Source organism: Quercus suber, unplaced genomic scaffold (assembly GCF_002906115.3).
Source record: "Quercus suber isolate HL8 unplaced genomic scaffold, Cork oak 2.0 scaffold_293, whole genome shotgun sequence".
NCBI classification, from domain to species: domain Eukaryota; kingdom Viridiplantae; phylum Streptophyta; class Magnoliopsida; order Fagales; family Fagaceae; genus Quercus; species Quercus suber.
In genome coordinates, this window is record NW_027069749.1 from 54511 (window position 1) to 74220 (window position 19710).

General features: G+C 33.3%; 2 protein-coding genes across 2 annotated transcripts in view; both read right to left on the reverse strand.

Moving 5' to 3' along the window:
- Positions 1 to 1572: 1572 nt before the first annotated feature.
- On the reverse strand, positions 1573 to 5620 carry LOC136071192 (probable leucine-rich repeat receptor-like protein kinase At5g63930). The gene is made up of 2 exons (XM_065782192.1): positions 5149 to 5620; positions 1573 to 5022 (listed from the first exon to the last, which is right to left on the reverse strand). The coding sequence occupies exon 2, from the start codon at positions 4963 to 4965 to the stop codon at positions 1879 to 1881; it is 3087 nt and encodes a 1028-aa protein (XP_065638264.1). The 5' UTR covers positions 4966 to 5022; positions 5149 to 5620; the 3' UTR covers positions 1573 to 1878.
- Positions 5621 to 15491: 9871 nt separating this feature from the next.
- The window catches only part of LOC112006491 (protein PIR), a 32847-nt gene continuing 28628 nt past the window's right edge, over positions 15492 to 19710 (reverse strand). The window contains exons 26-28 of the mRNA XM_065782193.1: positions 17154 to 17326; positions 16243 to 16458; positions 15492 to 15928 (exon numbers count right to left, since the gene is read on the reverse strand). Coding sequence (XP_065638265.1) covers positions 15734 to 15928; positions 16243 to 16458; positions 17154 to 17326 — 584 coding nt within the window. The 3' untranslated portion in view covers positions 15492 to 15733. The remainder of the gene's footprint in view (positions 15929 to 16242; positions 16459 to 17153; positions 17327 to 19710) is intronic.

The window sequence follows — 19710 nt, forward strand, 5'->3', positions numbered from 1 at the left end:
TTGCCTTTATTTATTTTTTTTTCTTCTCCCTTGGCGAGTAATGTTGCCTTATTATTATTATTATTATTATTATATATGGGAAGTTACCTTTTTTTTTTCCTCTTTTGGGTAGTAATGTTGCCCTTCTTTTTTTTCCTTTTTTTTCTATTTGATTTTCTAAGGTCTGTGCGTGATAATTATTTATTTATTTATTTATTATTACTATTTTGGGACATGATTTTTATTTTCTTAATAAATTTGGTGATTGCTTTTTTTGTGGTTATTTGTCACTTTTTTTGTTTTAATTGCATATTCTTTAATAATGGTATATAAGTAAATTTAATCAAACTCATTTTTTCATCCTCCACTTTTCACTCTCAATCAAAAAAAAATTAGAGAAAATAAAATTTTTTTCTACCTTCCACTTTTTCACCCCTTCAACCAATGGACCCTTAGGGTCTGTTTGGATATCCGTTGAAAACTTAAAAACACTAGTAACAAATAAATTTAAATGTGTGAATAATGTCGTGGAACCTATGTTTAATGAAAAAGTTGCTGAAAAAGAGGTTGTAGTCTTGTGAAAGTGCACAGGACCCACTGATGTGAATAAAGTTTGAGAAACACGCTTCTCCAAAAAAAAAAAAAAAAAAGGAAAACGCAACGCACAAACCTTAGGGTGTTTGGATTTATGATTTCCATAACTCCATAACTCTGTTTCCAGAACTCATAACGTCAAAAATGGTGGGACCCATGACTCAAAAGCTTGTTTGGATTTTGTTTTCTAGTTGTTTCCAGTTTTTGTTTTCATCACTTACAGTTCTCTGATTTTTGAGTGATGAGTTATGGAAATTGAAAACATATTTTAGTGTTTTCAGTTTTCATAACTTTGTTTTCAATGGCAATTTTGTAATTATATTCACATGGTGGGACCTCATTACATTGTATTGTTAACTCAACTCCTGAAACCAATGTCTCCTTCTTTTTCTCTTTCTTTCTTTGCCTTGTTTTCTTTTTTCCTCACTTCTTGCTTTCTCTCCACAGCTTCCTTCTCTCTTTCTTTCTTTTTCTTTCTAACTCCTCACACCGTGCTTCTTCCTTTCTTCTTCATGATAAACACAACGCACTCCACCAGATCTGCCAAGCATCTCAGTGATTCTCGCTGCACCTCTCTACCCTTCATCGGATTTGCTCTATTTTTCTCTTTCTTTTTTCCTTACCCATTTCTTTTCTCATCTTCATCTCTGGCTGTAGGTTAGGCAAGATGATGGCGCCTGGGTTGGTATGGTATTTCATGGTGATTTCAAATTTCTGATCTGATTTGTAGGCGTGAGTTTGGACTTGAGATGTGTTGTGAGGTTTGGATTTTTGAGATGTTGTTATGGGTGTGGGGTTTGATTTGTGTGTGGCTGTGGTGGGTTTGGATTGAATGTAGAGGAAGAGAAAGGTGAGAAAATGTGAGAAAAGTTTGCAGGGTTGCTCTGTTCTTCATCCATCTAGGTTTGGTTTTTTTGTTTTTTTTTTTTTTTTGTGCCGAAGCTAGTATGGTATTTTATGAGAGCGGAGCATTTAAAGAAGTGATTAAATTCTGTGAGGACTTAGTGTAAACCCTTTGGTTTAATTACATCCTACAATAAGGACATGCCACATTATTATATTACTAAAACATAAATACATCTAATTAAAAATGATAACATCTTAATAATACAATATTTCAAATTGTAAATAAAAGGCCGATGTGGTGTTATTAGGTGTGGTAGGGTGTATTAAGTTTTAAAGTAAAAAAGTTGATGTGGTAATGTTTTACACTCTATCCTTACCAAATTCGGACTCCTTAAAGAAATATGATGTGCCAAGAATTTTTTTTTTTTTGAGAAGTGATGTGCTAAGCTAATAAAATGTTTAAATATAAATTATATTTAAATTCAATTCAAATTTATTTATTAAAATAGTGACATATAAAATTGTAGACTTCAAAACTTTATGTTGCACAAGAGGTGAAAAGGGCTGATAGGATAGCTTACCAGGGGCAATGTAGCCATAAGAACCAGCAACTGCAGACATTGATTTAGAATGTGGCAAGTCAATCACCTTTGCCAACCCAAAATCCCCAACATGAGCTTCAAACTTATCATCAAGCAAAATGTTATTGGACTTTATGTCACGGTGAAAAATCCTAGGCTTGCAATCATGATGCAAATAAGAAAGGCCCTCAGCAGCTCCAAGTGCAATGATGAACCTTGTTTGCCAATCAAGACTACAGGATGGTCCATGAAGTAACTCTCCCAAACTCCCCTTTGCCATGTACTCATAAAGCAAGAGACTGGCACCCTGGTGGTAGCAGAAACCATGTAGCTTTACAATATTTCGATGCCTAATTTTCCCGAGTGTCAAAATTTCAGCACGAAAGCTATTATCCACATTGTTGCCCTCTCTGTCTGATGCTAGCTTCTTAACAGCAATTATATGATCTCCAGGCAAGACAGCTCTATACACAGTTCCACAGGCGCCCTTTCCAATTACAAATCTGTCATCAAAATTATCTGTCGCTGCAACCAAGTCCTGGAAACTAAATCCTTCCTTTGGAGAGAAGTAGATGTCAGAAACAGGAGAAGAGAATTGTTTATCTTGCTTAGGAGCAACCGTGTCAATCGGACGTGCCATGAAATATATGATGACTGTGATAAGAATGAGAGAAACCCCACCAATGGCTGCTGAAATTATAGCCACAATTTTTCCTAAACGGTTTCTGTTCTCTTCTATATCTTGAGGTAAAAGAGGTGGTGGTGCTTCATTACAAGGCTTAAGAGGAGCACCACAAAGTCCTTTGTTTCCCATAAAGCTGCTGCTATCCATTTTCTGAATTTGTTTAAAGGGAGGTATAGATCCTGAGAGCTCATTGAATGAAAAGTTGCAGCCAAGTAAGCTTGAAAGATTCAGCAAAGAATCTGGAATTTCACCACTCAAATTGTTGTTGTTGAGCAGAAGGAACTCCAACAAATCAAGACTTTCAAGCTCATAGGGAATCTTTCCAGAGAGATTGTTATAACTGAGGTTCAATGCAATCTGCAAGCTCGAAAGGGTTCCCAATTCAGCCGGTATACTACCAGAAAATGAGTTACCACCCATTTGTAGCTCAGTTAAACGCAATAGCTTGCCTAGTGACACAGGTATTGTACCAGAAAGGTTGTTCTCCGAAAGTTTGAGAAGCTCCAATTGGGAAAGTGTTCCTACCTCATCTGGCAAAGCATCCACAAAGTTGTTGTGACTGAGATCTAGTCTTTCAAGCTTGTTGCAGCTGAAAATCTCAGGTGGAATCTTTCCAAAAAGAAAATTTGAAGAGACATTGAATGTAACCAACAAGGAGAGGTTACTAATTTCTCTTGGCAACTCTGATGTGAAGCGGTTGTATGAAAGATGAAGCCTTTGCAATCTTCCGCAGGTACCAATTTCTGGAGGAATAGGGCCACTGAACTCGTTCTGATCCAACTCAACTGCGGAGAGATTTACCAACTTGCACAGACTTAATGGAAAACTCCCTCTAAGTTTGTTTCCAACAAGACGAAGTTGCACCAATGTTTTGCAATTTAAGATCCCAGTTGGGATATTTCCTGTGAGCTGGTTGGATCCCAGGTTTAAGAAACTCAAATTAGAATTTTGGCAAAGATGACGTGGAATTCTTCCTGATAGAGAGTTCTCTGATAAATCGATCAACCAAATTGAACTATAAACTCCAAGTCCTTGAGGAATGCTACCCTCCAGTGAGTTACTGAAGAGTTGAAACTTACTCAAATTAGTCAGATATTGAAATCCAATAGGAATGGAACCGTTGAAATAGTTAATTGACAGATCAAGCTTACTCAAATTTTTCAAGCTGGTCAACTCATCTGGGATAACACCAGTAAACTTATTTGAAAAGAGATACAGCAATTGCAACCCGGTTATCTTAGTTAGCTCAATTGGCATCTGTCCTAACAAAGAGTTCTCTGAAAAATCGATCTCCACTGCTCGAGAAAGATTTCCAATCTCTCTTGGGATTGTTCCATTCAAAATATTTCTATACAGGTATAATTTTTCAAGAGCCATAAGGTTCCCAAGCTCAATGGGAATTGGTCCTTCAAGATTGTTCTTATAGAGAGCCAGAGTCGTTAGACTTGTGCAGTTGCCAAGCTCAGCTGGAATGGTACCAGAAAGCAAATTGGACACTAGGTTCAAATATGACAAATTCTTAAGCATTCCAATCTCTTTTGGTATCTCACCAGAAAACTGGTTTTCAGCAAGTCCAAGCCACTCTAAGCCCTGACATCCACTTATCTCTGGAGGCAAGCTTCCTGATATCAAATTCTGCCCAGCTCGAAAAACTTTCAATGTTTTAAGGTTTTCAAGAGATGGTGGCAATGATCCACTGATGTTATTGGAGTATGCAATCAATTCTGTCAAGGAAGAAAGGTTTCCAATCTCCGTCGGAAAAGGTCCAGATATTTTATTGTTGCACAAATTCAAGCTCTGTAAACAAGAAAGTCTACCAATTTCCTTAGGAATCTGGTCTTCAAATTTATTGTCGTTCAGGAGAAGAAACTCCAAAGCTGAACAATTTCCAATCTCTTTAGGTATTTTCCGAGTCAAATCATTAAAAGAAACATCAAGATAAGTCAAGTGAGCCAATTTGCCAAAGGCTGGAGACAAATATCCAGATAGATTCTTGGAATGCAAATCAAGAGCGTACACCACCGGATTGGAACCTTGGGTGCAGTTCACACCAATCCATCCACAAGGAGTTGAATCACTAGAATTCCAATTATCCAGATTATTAAAATTGTCAACAAGACTTTTTCTTATTTGTAGGAGGTATTGACCTTCAGGGTTAAGCCCTTCCAATGTACCAAACAAGAAAGCACCCACAATAACATATGTAGTGAACAAATAATATGATATCATTCTCTCCATACTCATCAAATTCCACTGAAAACTATATCCCGGAGGTTGCATTCACAAGATGGATGACTATTGAATTTCCATACCATAGTGGACCATAACATGATTTACCTAGTTTAAGTATAAACACATTTTTCAGAAAACTTGTTTAAGTGTAAAAATGCGAAGCAATCATGTATGCAAGCATATGGATCAAACAAATAAATAAAAAGATTGAGAAAGACTCATTTTACGTACCTCTGAGTCTGTGATCAGTCAGTCAAAGAGAAACCATCTCAGTACTAAAATAAGAATTTTATGGGAATTCTTGCTAGCAAGGAGAAGTTGGATTCCCCAGAAGATTTTGCACTAAGGAAAAACCTTAATTTGGTTTTGACCTGAAATGAGTCATGCATTGAATATGGCTGATATTTTTGGGTTTTAGAGCATGAATCTAGTTCAACAAGTTGCAACTTTGTATAGTCTTAATAATGAAAACAAGTTCAATGGTTAGCACAAACAAGGGGGAGACTGAAGTGGAAGTCACTGTTGTTTGGTCAAACTCCCTCAAACAATAATGATATTGAAAAGTAATGGTTCATTAATTTTCACCCAACAAAATGATTTAGATGATTGCACTCTTTGTGTGAATGAGAATTATATGAGAGAGAGAGAGCCTCAAGAGAATGAGAATGTAATGGCCGACCAAGATGAAGCACGCTTTCTCCCTTCTCTCACTCGCCCTGTCTATTATATTTTAGTGCTTCCCACAGTTCATTCATTTCTTTATTACTTTCATGTTCTCTTTTGTTTTCACACACATAACACAGCACAAACCTATGATGATAATTCTAGGATAGTCTTTGAAAGCCATTATTGGTGTGGAAATATATATGGTATCATTTTCCTTTCATACACTGTCTCAATTTTTTGGTTTGTTTCGATATATATCTAGGTAGTTGAAGACATGAAAAATAGTAGTCATGGTTCTCATGAATTACACTTGGCTTTTTGACCCCAAATGGTCTTAGAGTTTTGCAATAGTTTTCCATTTAATAATGCTATAGATAAGGAATTTCTTATGGTGTTATATTAAAAAAATACTTGAGAGAGAATAATAAATAAAATAAACAAACAAACAAACACAATAATTCACCTTAAATTAACTTGTTCATTTATATAGATTTATTTATGTAGTTGTTTATTGTGTGTATCACCAGTCACTTGTTTATTTATTTACGTTTACGACATCTTTCTCCTACTCTTGCTATTTCTTATTTCTTATTGGTTTCTTAATTTGTTTGGATCTTAAAATCATGTGGATCGAGAAGTCATAGGAATTGTAAATCCAAATTTTCAGTGTAAAATCTAAGAAATTTTTTTCTTTTTTTCTTTTTAAACTTAACCATCTTGGACTAAAAATGCTCATCAACATTTTTTTAATTAATAAAAGTGCTCATTGACTCATTATTCATGAGATATTTATTTTTTATACTGCTGATAGTTAGTCAAAACGTTTTCTTTTAATGATTTAAACTCCTTGTACATCTGACTCTCGGAAAAAAAAAAAGAAAAAAAACTCCTTGTGCATCTTTAATGAATTTTATTTTTAAATGTTTTCTTGGCGATATAAAGTTAAACATTCATTTTTATAAAAGATTTTGTATCTTTTTTTTTTTTTTTCTATTTTTAGCTGAAAAACTTAAATCTCGATCTTTATTCTCTACTTCACAAGAATTTTGTATTTATAAAATGACTATTACATCAAAAGTGTGTGATAATAACGTTTAGGTTTATATCTTAACCTCAAAGGAACATACATATAATAAATATAACTAAAAACCTTTTAAAAAAATTGAAATCAATCTTAGGTTTTTTTAGGTGTCTTTCGCTTCAGCCTCCGTGGCATGCATATACTTGACGATGACACCATAGATCATGTAAAAGAATTTTTACACCTATGATTCCATTTTATCAAATTACTATATAAAATTATGTTTTGTCATTGCTGACGAAGTCCTGCATCATGGTACTTAACATATCCTAAAAAATTTTGAGTAATATATATTTAAAGTATTGGTAATCAGATGTTTATATGGTCCCTCTGCTAGTTCAATTAAATTTCAGTAGAGATATAAAATTAATAAGCAATACGGCTTAAAGGTTACCCTTTTATTTTTGTATGTGTCTTATTATATTCTGGCATTTGCAAAAACAAAAATAATTTTTTTTAAATAGTGTATGCCTTATGGTACAGGTCCACTCCAGGTGGCTGCCACAATTACAAGCACAATGATAAAAATCACAAAAATGAAATTGGATAAATTAATATTACCAAAAGTGATCGTGTACCTTGTCGTCTTCTTTAACTTCATTTTTAGTTTTTTTCTTTCTTTCATTTAATTCCTTCCAATTGCACTACAAAATTAGAGTATGAATTAGGAGACATTAGTTCCACAAACAAAATGGTAATTAGAAGCACTGGTCATTTTAACTGTAAAAAAATTAGCAAATCCCCCAACCATATGGTAAAGTTTTGGACGCATTTTTTTTCTCAAATCATATTTGCTATAACCTTGTCTTGTTTTGAGTTGTGGTGGTATTTTTATTTATTTTATTTTATGGTAACTTAACCATTATAATTGGGCAAATAACAATTATCTTGACTCTTTATTTTATTTTATTTTATTTTTTGGTTTTTGTTCCCCATAACAATCCAAAAAAAAAAAAAAATGAAATTGAGTTTGAGAGTTTCACTTCTCTCTGGGACATACGATTAAGAGTATAATTATTTGTAATTTAATAGATGGACAAAACTTATGTACTGTTTTTTAAATTCTTCTTTTAAGATTCAGTCATATGAAAAGCTTAAAAGAGGAAATTAATGAACAACACATTAGAATTGTAGTTAAATTTTACTCTTAATAGATTATAAGTATAATAGTTATAGAAACTGTGTAGTACAATTATCTTCCATTTAAATAGGGGAAAAAAAAAAAGAGTGTTCCCCCTTGTCTATAGATGAGTTTTATCATTGAAATTTTAATGTTACAGGAAATTACTACAAATAAATAAATAAATAAATAAAAAGTAATACAATATAAGAAATGCAATTAAATTTAATTAATTTCATTAAGCGTGCACCAAACTGTGAGCTAATCATGAGGCATTGAACTCACAACGCCGTCCATGTGCACTCCACCCGTCCACTTTCTAACTATGGGGCCTATTGGCACACTTTTCCAAGCGGATATTGCACGGAATCCAGAGCTTTTTTGTTTTTAATTTTCTGGGTAGAGTGGGTCCGATTAGAGCTGGTGTTTGGATTTAGCCTGTTTGGTAAGATTTAAGCAAAAGTATAGAGTTTAAAAACTATTTTTAAGAAAATTTTATAAGAAAAAAAAAGAAATTAATTTTTTTTGACAGTTTGCATTTTCTATAAAAGTGGTGTTCAAAATTTTCCTAATATGGTTTATTAACAATTGTTCTAAAGACACCAGTTAATATGATATAGGCGTAAATGCACTTTTAATTTCTACCCTTTGCACTTATTCTATTTTAGTCCATACCTTTTATTTTTACCACTTTTAATCTCTAAACCAATTAACGTCTGACATTTAGGTCCTTTCCGTCATTCAACCAACGACAAAAACTGATGTGGCAAACAGAAGTAAAGTAAATACTGACGTGTCCATTAAAATAATATTAAAAATACTACATTAGCATCCACGTCAGCTTCCACGTTAGCATCTAACCTTAAAAAATAAATTCATCAATTTTAAAAATTATAAAAAACAAAAAAAATAATTAAAAACAAAAAAATTTTGGAACTTACCCAGAATCCCAAGACGTCTTCTTCCATCTTCCTTTTCTCTCCCAGAAATCATCCTTTTCCTCCTCCTCCGACTCGCCCAAAACCCACCCCGACCTGAACAACCAACTCGACCAGACAGCACAACCGAAGCTCCATGTCATCAGCCCGGAGCCCTACATCTCCTCCTAGTTTTACACCTTCCACCCAGAATGATCCACTGCCTCCTCGAGCACCGCTTGGCCACACCGGCAGAGATCCACGCCATCTGGAAAGACCACAACAAGGACACCGCGTACCTCACCGCATGGAAGCGAATCCAAGACAAGCACGCCGTCCTCTTTTTCTTGTTGAACTCTTTAAGCAAGTTCCTCCACTTCTCTCATCTCCGATGAAATCTATCTTGGTGCTTCATCCTCGACGTTCGCATTGGCCATATCTAGGTTGAGTTTGCTGTATTTGTTTTGGATTTTTGATAAGTTTGAAAAGGGATGATATGGGTTTTTGAAAATGGAATTTTTTTTTTTTTTTTTTTTTTTGTGAAACTGAAAAATTTGTTTGGTTGCCAAGAAAATGTATAAGAGTATCTTAATTTTCCTTAAAACCAATCTAAGTTCAAGGATGGAGTTCTTCACTACCTTGAGTCCATTGGTTGCCACGGTTTGTATGTGTTTATGTTTTTGTATTTGGTTGACAAGAAATGAAAAGAAAATGCTAGAAAATTTGGGTGTGTGTTTTTATATTTAAATCTGGGTTTATGTTCATTGTGTTCATTCTGGGTTAGTCCATATAGATCTAAGTTTCACAATTTTTTTTTTTAATTATGTTTTTTTATATAATTTTTAAAACTGATAAATTTATTTTTTAAGGTTAGATGCTGATATGGATGCTGATGTAGCATTTTTGATATTATTTTAATGGACACGTCAACATTTACTGTGCCTCTATTTGCCACATCAGCTTTTGTTGTTGGTTGAGTGACGGAAAGGACCTAAATGTCAAGCGTTAATTAGTTTAAGGACTAAAAGTGGTAAAAATAAAATGTAAGGACTAAAATAAAAAAAAAAGTGCAAAATGTAGGGACTAAAAATGTATTTACGCCTATATGATATATTATTAATAAAGTATAATAAAAAATTTTGACACCACTTTTATGAGAAATATAAAGAGTTGTCAACAATATTTATTATTTTATCATTCTCTCAACAAAATGTTTCTAAAAATAATTCATAAACCAGTGCTCTTAAGGCATTAATCGGTTAACATTTTTCATCTTTTTTTTTTTTTTTTTGAAAAGAAAAAAGTAATTGATTATTTTTACTTTTTTTTCATAAAAGAAGTCCTGGGCATTTGTTAGAACATCCACAGCAGAGGAGCTATTTTTTTTTAGCTATTTGGCATCATAAAAAGTTACTTTATCTATTTTACCTACTCATTTTACAAAAAATCCAGTATCAGTAGATTTATTTTAGCTTTCAACACAATAAAATAATATATGCATCACAATAAAATAATGTATCTACTACAATAAAATAATTCATTCCACTACCAAAAAAACACCACAAATTGATCAATGGCACAATCCACAATCACTGCCAACCAAGAACAACCACCCAACAACAACTAGCAAGTCAAGAACAACCACCCACAACCACTGGGTTTACGAAGCTAATTCTGGCAGCAAAGAATGGAACGGGGCCTAGCTTCAACTCAGCTATGGCGGTAGCGGCACGATAAGCCTTCGGTGGCATAACCCCATAAACGACAGAAATATTAACCCCAGCTTTCTCCCAAACAACACTGTCTTGAAGAACTCGACTTATGCCTCCGCCGCCACCAGGCCTCGACCACACATCGTCCTTAAACTTAGCTCCACCATTAGCGCCTTCGATTGCTTTGCACACACTATCCAGTGCTTCCCTTATCATTTTCTTGAAGCAAGATCGGACGGTGGAGGATGATGATGATGGGGAATCATGGTCGTCGGATTCATGGAGGAATGTGTTGGGTCGTTCGGTTTCTGGGATTTCTTTTTCGATGGAAACTGCGAATTGAATTGTTGTTGTTGTTGTTGTTTTGAGAGTGAGATTGCGGGTTTGGGTTTTGGAGAAATTGAAGGAGAGTTTGGTGGTGGGTTTTATTTTGGGTGAGGTTGAGGTGAGAGGGAAAAGAGTGAAGAGAAGCAGGAGAGAGAGAGAGAGAGAGAGAGAGAGAGAGAGAGTTTAATAAAAAAAAAAATATTTTTAGCTATAGCACCATTACTGTAACATGTATTTTAAGTATTGGTGGTGCTAAAAATAGCAATACAGCACCACTATTGCTAGTGCTCTTAATGAACTATTTTAGAAACGTTTTAATACCACTTTCTTAGAAAATATAAAAAGTTGTTAAAAAAATCAATTATATTTTTATTTCCCATAAAAAGATTCTAAAAATAACTCATTAACAAATGCTAATAAGACATTTGTTAATATTTCTCTTTTCATAAAAGTGGTATCAAAACTTTCTTTAAATGATTTATTAACAAATGTATTAAGTACACCTGTTTACCGAACCCTAGATTTAATTCCAAAGAATTTCTCTACCATAATTTTTGTCACAATTCTATGTAATTGTTAACTATTTATCAGTTTTATAAAGATTTACCACTTTTTCTTCACCATTTATTGTTGACTAAATCAATTGTGACAAAAATTATGTCCAAAAGCTTTCTATATATATTTATGGAGAGAGAGAGAGAGAGAGAGAGAGAGATTTAGCTTTTGAGTTAGAGATTGATAGATATTGTGCGAGAGAGATATTTAGAGAGTTTCATAATTTCATAAGTCATTATAAAATTGAGTTCAAATTCTATTCAAAACCCTAATTAAAATTTTGGCACATCATATTCTCTTTAAATAGTATAATACATGGATTTTAAAACTAAACAATTGAAAGAACCGAAAAGAAAATGGATTCAAGGTTTCACCAGGTATTTGGTTGGAAGTGTTAAGGATGAAAAATAAATGAAAAGAGAAATGAAAATGTCATTGGTAAGGGGAGGAAATAAAGTGGAATGAAAATGTAGTGGGGGGTTTTTCTTTTTGTACCCACAAATCTTTTTCTAGAAAACATGTGAAGTGAACTTGAGCCAGGTAAAATGTCAAGATTACTACCACTTTTCCATCATTCTGCTTTTGATAATAAGGGAACAATAATAATAAATCTCTATTCTTCCACCTTTTCATCCTCTCTACCAAACACACATAGTGAAAACACACATGCTCTTCTACTTTTCTATCAAAAAGCTAGTTATCTTTGCAATGTTTTAGAGCAATTACCCAACATAGGTAACCTTTCAGAAGTGCTTTTTCATTGGAAACTCATTGTTCATTATCTATAGTCATCCATATTTGATAGTATAATAGTAATAACCGAGATAAATTCACAGTTGTATATAGTGACAACTTAGAGAAATTCACAAGATTCTCCAAAAATGTTTTATTTATTTATTTATTTTATTTTATATTTTAAATATAGGCTTTTTATATATATATATATATAATTTTAGATCATGGATGTATGAGTTTGTTGAATATTCTTAAGACCTAGTTTGTTTGCCTATATTGGAGAAATCGAACGCATCGGTAGCTTGTTTGGTATGCGATATGCGTTTGGTAGGTAAGAAAGATTGGAGGTGAATTAATTTAATATGAAAAAAAAAAAAAAAAAAAAAGGATTTGAGATGGGTTAGTGAGGCTATGACTTTAGTTTGAAGATNTAAATTTACTATAGTGAATTCTATTTGGATTAAAACAATGCAATAATAGACATTTGTTGAATAGTGTTTTTATATTCTATAAAAATTTTGTATTCAATTAATTTAAAATGTTAACAGATTCCGAAGTAGAATTTTTTATATATTAATTAATTTATTTTATACCTTTTTATACATATCTAATTTTCTCTATATATGCATCATTCCACACGTTACCTTAACGAAATTTATATATTATATTATTATTATTATTATTATCACTTAAGAAACCGAACCACCGTCCATGAGGTGAGATGTATTGTTATGTTACGAACTTGACAAAAGTATGCTTAAAAACCACACAACATGCCATCACAACAATATTTTATATCCTTTCTTTATTTTTGCTTCATAAACTGATTAATATATATATATATATATATATCCTTGAAGCCTTGAAGCCTTATGAGCTGGTGGGAGAATTCCTATTTTGTATGAAAAATGCTAGGACCAAAAAAAAAAAAACAAGTACACAAATTTTGCTACAACTCATCAAGTCACGAGTTATAGTAAAAGTTATATAATTTTTTTGTAGTACTAAGCTACTAGCATTGTTCATTTTCTATTACTGACATTTATTTGACCCTACTTACATAAAAGTGGGTCAAACCACCATGCACATATATTTTTAATCATATGTCCCATATAACAAGTCATGTGACTTGGCTTATTCAAATAAATTTATGAGCGATTTTTTTTTTTTTTTAATAAGAGAGTTTCAATCTATTTAAATAAATTTATGAGCATTGTGATTTAAACATGTAAATGGTTTTTTGAATGACCAATTTATAAATGTAAATGGTTTTTGAATGACCAAGTAATGGGTTGAAGGAAAATTTTCTAGACTGATTTGGAGTGAAAAGTTTGTTCTTATTGGTATGAGTTTGTTGAATATTCTTAAGACCTAGTTTGGTTGCCTATATTGGAGAAATCGAACGCATCGGTAGCTTGTTTGGTATGCGATATGCGTTTGGTAGGTAAGAAAGATTGGAGGTGAATTAATTTAATATGAAAAAAAAAAAAAAAAAAAAAAGGATTTGAGATGGGTTAGTGAGGCTATGACTTTAGTTTGAAGATGAGATTAACGGAAGTGGCTGGATAGGATAACGTGGCTATGGGTTTCAATGTCAATGGTGGTTTTGACTTTTTGGGTATTCAATGGCAATGCGATTAAAGAATAAATTAAAAAGACAAAAAAATTGATTAAAAAGTTAGGTACAATTCCTTAAATTGATTATAATAAGTTTTTCAATCAAATTCAAACATACGGTTGTATTGACAAAAGAAAGCTAAAACTCAATACTTATATATTTGAATTTAATTAAAAAGATTAGCGCACTACACTTAAAGTATTATATCTAAATTTTACGCTATTCTTTTTACTAAAAAGAATTAAAAAAACATAGAAAAAAATTTATTATTATTATATTATTGCAAGCTAATTTGCAACAAGCTTCAATACAACTAACAATAAACTTCCGTTTTTTTTTCTTTGGCGACCATCGTGACTTACTTACTTGGGTGAAACCACAGTAGCCCCTAACCTCTCCCGAGCTGTAATATTATTTTAATGAAGTATAAAAAGCACTATAGTGGCAAGAAAGTGAAAAACTGAAGATGGCAAGCTAATTTTCATCATATTGCCCTATGCAAAAAAGTGAAAAACTGTTTTTGTTGCTCTCTATTTAGAAAGTTTTATCCATTAGTAAACTTCAGTTGCCATTCCAACTTATCTTGCAGATGTTTACACTATTATTATTACTATTATTATAAGAAACCGAAAGGTCCAACCCACCGCCCATGATCCATTGAAGTGAAGTATTTTTGTTATGTTACGAACATGACAAAGTATGCTTAAAAATCACACAACATGCAATCACGTCATTTTTATATAATGTTTTCCTCTAGAGTACGGCAATAATTTTATATCCTTGGAGCCTTCCCTCCTGACCTGGTGGAAAGTGTGCAGAGTAGACCAGAGAAAATTGAAATAAAAACCCACATCTCATATCTTATCACTTAGTAGTTAGTCCATCTTTACCAACAGAGACGGAACTAAGATTCAAACTTAATGGAGGCTGAAGTTCTTTGTTGAAAGATTTTAAAAAATTAGAATATCAATACTAAAAGTTGACAAAGTTGCATTATTAACATTAATTTATTAATTATTATTTGTATTTTTTCTTTTGAAAAAACATTTAATAATAGAATTTTATAATCAAGAGTTTTGCAAGTCAATTGGTACAATTTTAATATTTTCAAGGTTTAACTAATGTGTAAATGAAGCGATTAATATGTAGCATAGTATCTCTATGAATATGAGAGTAGAGTCATTTGAGAGCGGCATAGAGCTCTCAAGTGAGAGGGAGAAATTGGGTAAAGGTTATTGGGTTTTTGTGATTTTGTTATTTTTTTTGTTAGGATTTGTAATTGATTTGTTGTTATTGTTTTTGCTTAGACTGGATTTATGATTTGTCCAAAGATTTTCTTATTATCTGGATATGTGCATTTTTTATTATTATAGATTTTTCTTGTTATTTATTTGTTGGATTTCTTGGGTCATTTTGTAAATTTTTTGGGGAGGGGGGGCCAAGTATATAAATTTAAGAGCCAGAATTAAAATTGTTTTTGTTAATATATGTACCAGTATATATTTTTTTTTCAAAGGTTTTTTTTTTTTTTTTTTTTTGGGGGGGGGGGGGAGGGGGTGGGTTGGTGGTGGGCCCCGCTCAGCCCTGGGTCAGTTGAACTGAAAGTTCTCATCTGTTGTAAAACAATTGCTGGACAGATCCAGAGATGTACTGTTTATCGGTGTGCAAAGCATGAGACCATTAAACTAACATCTAGATAGACAGTAGGATGAGATTTGTAAGATTTGTTACAATTGACATTGAGATAGTGCTTTGAAGCTTTCGTAGCTTCGGGTGCAAAGTGCGAGTACCCATAATTCAGATGGATTTCTGAAATTAACCCTAAAAACTCAGAAGAAAATACTAATCCAAAGTCAACAAAGGTCAAATAAAAATGGTATGCATCCATGATTCCCACAAGTTTGATTAGGCTAAGTGGCTAACAATATGCGTTTTCATTATAACATTTCTCCATCAAGAAATAGTAGTGATCTCTCTCATTACATTTCAATTCCAACCAGCACATATTACTTGCTTGAAAAAAAAAAAAAAAAAAAAAGGAAGGAAAAAAGGGATAGAAGTTACAACTTACAAGAACCAGTAAACTCAGGCTCCCTTCTGTGGCAGTGTTTCAAAGGCAGAGACAGTGTTCTCGAATTTAATCCGATGCAGAGGGGCACCACTTTGCTTGATAGCACAAGCTGTCTTCTCCTCGAGAGGACAACGAGCTTTCAGCATGGAGAATACATGATTGTTCAACCTCCTTGCTTTCTTCATTGCTTCCAACAGTGCTTCCCATCCCTAGTTTAAAAGAAGCATGCAGTCATAAACACCACCAAAGAAATAGAAAAGAAAACTAGAATGCCAGAACTTCGGCGGTTTTCCAATTTATACTGGACTGGGTTCTATAGAAGAAAAATAATAATAATAACAATGGAAAGCAAAAATTACTACTAATTTTAGAGCACATGAACCTTGGTACTGCCAAGATTTCTCTAAAACGAAGATGCACTAATATAACTACAGAAAAGTGATTTCACATGTATTTTGACTCCACAAACCTCCACCATCTCGAGTGGTCTAGAACAGTAAGTTCAAGACATAAAAATATTTACCTGGCCAAAATGAGGACTTTTATCAGTTTTATGTGTCGGTGTTATTGATACAGCTTCAACTTCAGCAACATTGAGGACCTGATATGAAAAATCAAAAAGCTCAAAATGCATCTGTTGCCCAAGCAAGTATATTATGGTGCAACCACCCCAAGCAACTGAATCACCAAGCTCTTCATGATTGTTTGATGGTACTTGAACAGTCTCTTCTAGATATCCCTATGAAGTACAAGAACCAGAACAAGTTAGCAGAAAAACAAGATATTCAAATATGCACATATTCCTAGAACCGAGGTAATGACAAAATTAATAGTTCATTGAAGCTTAGTTCTCAACCATTTCAATCAAGACATAATTGCAGGATTCCTGATCCTGGGGCATAATTATATATAACTTTTAGCTCACAAACATGGTTGGTTTTTTTTATCACAGGTGGAAAGAATATATAGAAACAGATGGAACTTCTTATAATCTGAATTCATTTAGTAAAAGTTTTTCCAGGAGTGAAAATCATTATGTTGGTTACAACTTGACATGATCATTTAAGATGCCGGTCTCTCTATTGATAAGCCATATACAACTTGTATCTTGGCCAAACTGAGATCAGGCTGAAACATACCAGTTAATGCCCCCGAGAACAAAAACCATAAAATACCAAAAAGCTAATGAGACACCATGAAAATGTCAGACAAAAAGCATTATGTATTTCCATTTTTTACTTTGAAACTGTTGCAGTCTGGATATTACAATAGACCCCCTTCAATTATTTAAACTAAATCGAGAAATTTAAGGCACACTCAACACATGTCCTTTTCAAAAAGCAACTAATGCATGGACAAACCTAGGAAGTTACATAGTCAGACCAACTACAGGTGATGTCAGTGACAAACAAGGTGTCTAAAATTCTTCCTTACAATTTGAAGGCCACTATATATTCGGTAGAAATCCTTTGAAGTTGTAATGTCAATGAATCCTGTCTTTGGAGCATTACTCCATTTGCTACAATATTTATCCAATGCTGCACTTGTAAAAGCAAGGGCATATTCCAGCACGCTTCCAGTATTCATGTTGGCCTTGTATAAAAGATCTGCAACAAAACGAATACATCTAAACCCTTAATCAGGAGCCATCAAAGCAATAAACAAGAACTGGGAAAATGACAGAGATGTGACACCTACAGGCAATGGTAAATCATAAATGCAATGACTATTAAAGGCAAAATTCTTTTAGCAAAGAGCTTATATTTCCAGGAATAGCAATGGAATTTTGAAAACACAGATCACAACCTTTTTTTTTCTCCCCATTTTGTTCGTTTTATTTTGCTTTCAGTCATTCACAAATAGGAATGTATAATTACTTAACATTACAAACAAGGGACTTTGGACCAGGGCCAAACTTGGACAAGTCTTTGTGTAAAGGGTGACATCAACCAAAATATCTTATTTTTCTGTAGTGGTAATTCAAGTGAGGTTCCATTAAAAAGCAATTGCTTAGCTCATATGGATATGGCCACTCAGAAGAGACAAAATAATAAGAAGGAACCAACTAATAGACAAGTGGGTATGACTAATGGATAAAGAAATGATACGTGGGGTTGCTACTTGCTAGTATTTGATTTATTACAAAGCAGACATAAAAGGGGCTAGCTTTCAAGGTTTAACCTTTAACCCACCAATTCAATAAATTTTGATCTAATAAAATCCAACCAACACGAATTAATTTTTCATGTGTTGAGTTGAACTGGTACCATATCTTTTGAAGCTTGAGTTTAGATTGGCAAGATTTTTAACCTAAGGAATTGACCCAACCCATACTACTAATAATTTAAAAATTATATGCCTTTTAAACTTGGACAAGTCTTTGTAAAGGGTGACATCAACCAAAATATCTTCTTTTTCTGTAGTAAATCAAGTGAGGTTCCATTACCCTCTACTCAGCAGGTAGGGGCATTTCCTTAATCTTGTATCGCTTTTTATGAACTGTCTAAATTAACTCGGTCCTGAAAATAGCATTTAGAGTGTGGCTGGCCCAACTTTATCCATTTTACATTTAGGGAAAAATATATAGTAAGGCTAAAATACATTTTGATCCCTCCTACTATTGGGCTGCTATTGTTTTGATCCCTCAAGTATCAAAACTTGTAATTAACCCTTGAATGCCAAACTGGTAATGTATCAAAAACAATGATGTTTCACCATAATTTTTAATTTTATACTATTTTTGGACCAATAATAATAATAATTATTATTATTTTAAAGAAAAACAAAAAAAATTGCCACCAGATTGCCACCAGATCCACCAATCCCAAACAACCAGACACCAACATAGCCCCTATGCTGGAAAAAACTGCTCTGTTACTCATGGCCACACACCCATGCACTGATGCCCTCCACTACCTCCACTACCATCAACAGCCTAAAACCATTCATGACCCAAATTCCTGGAATCTGGCCATCCCAATTTAATACTGCTTCACAACTGCTTGTCGCCACACAGCTTAAAACATCGAAGCCCAGGACACCATAGCCAAATTCACTACCAAGGAGCCACAATCCAACCGCACAAGAAGAATACAAAAAAGATCGTTTGATAAAGCAAAGTTAATAACATAATCTAAAAAGTTAAAAAGGAAAGACAGAAAAAACAATCAAGATCACAAACCCACCCATAAAGAGAGCAGAAAAGAACCACTGATGCAGGACAACAGAATCTACGACTCTAGGAAGGAGATTTTGTTTGGGGAACATGTAGAAGTTCTTCAACGTGACAAGCAAAATTTCTGTATTGTCAAAAGCAGCAAGAGTGCAAGCAATGCAAACAACAAAATTCGAAACAAGGTTTTGGAGGTTTTAGGGCTTTTCCCTAATAGATTTTATTCCAAAGGTGCAATTAAAATTGGACAATGTTAGAAATACAAACTTTTTTACAAATTGCTGATGTGGTGAATGGTTATAGGTAAGTAAAAAACTAGAAAGCATGGATGTGGCTCCAAGGCTGCCGCACCCGCACCTGACACTCGGCAACGCGCCGATTCGCCAGTCTTCTTTTCTTTTCTTTTTTTCGTTTTTCGATTTGCGCCGATTTGGGCCATAACCGGCTGAAATCTGCCGAAACTGGCCGAGAAACTAGGCAGAATACATGTTAAAAAATATATATATAAAAAAATATATAAAAACTTGAGTTGATTTCTTATTTAGTTATTAACTTATTATATATTTGTCAAATTATTTGTAAGTTAAAACAACTTAAATTGAAATTATTGAATTATTTGTAGTTATTATTGCTCTTAAATTGGTATATGTTTACCATTATATGAAAATATATTTAATAATTTGTAAATCAAAATATATTTAATAATTTATTAGTAAACGTATCCCACCGCAGCACACCCTACTTTGTCAAAAATTGCCAAGTCTTGCACCCGCATCCACACCCAAACCCAAATCTGCACCCGTGCTTCATAGGTAAAAA

Coding starts and splice junctions, on each gene's coding strand:
- LOC136071192 (XM_065782192.1), bottom strand. CDS start 4,965: ATGCAACCTCCGGGATATAGTTTTCAGTGGAATTTGATGAGTATGGAG.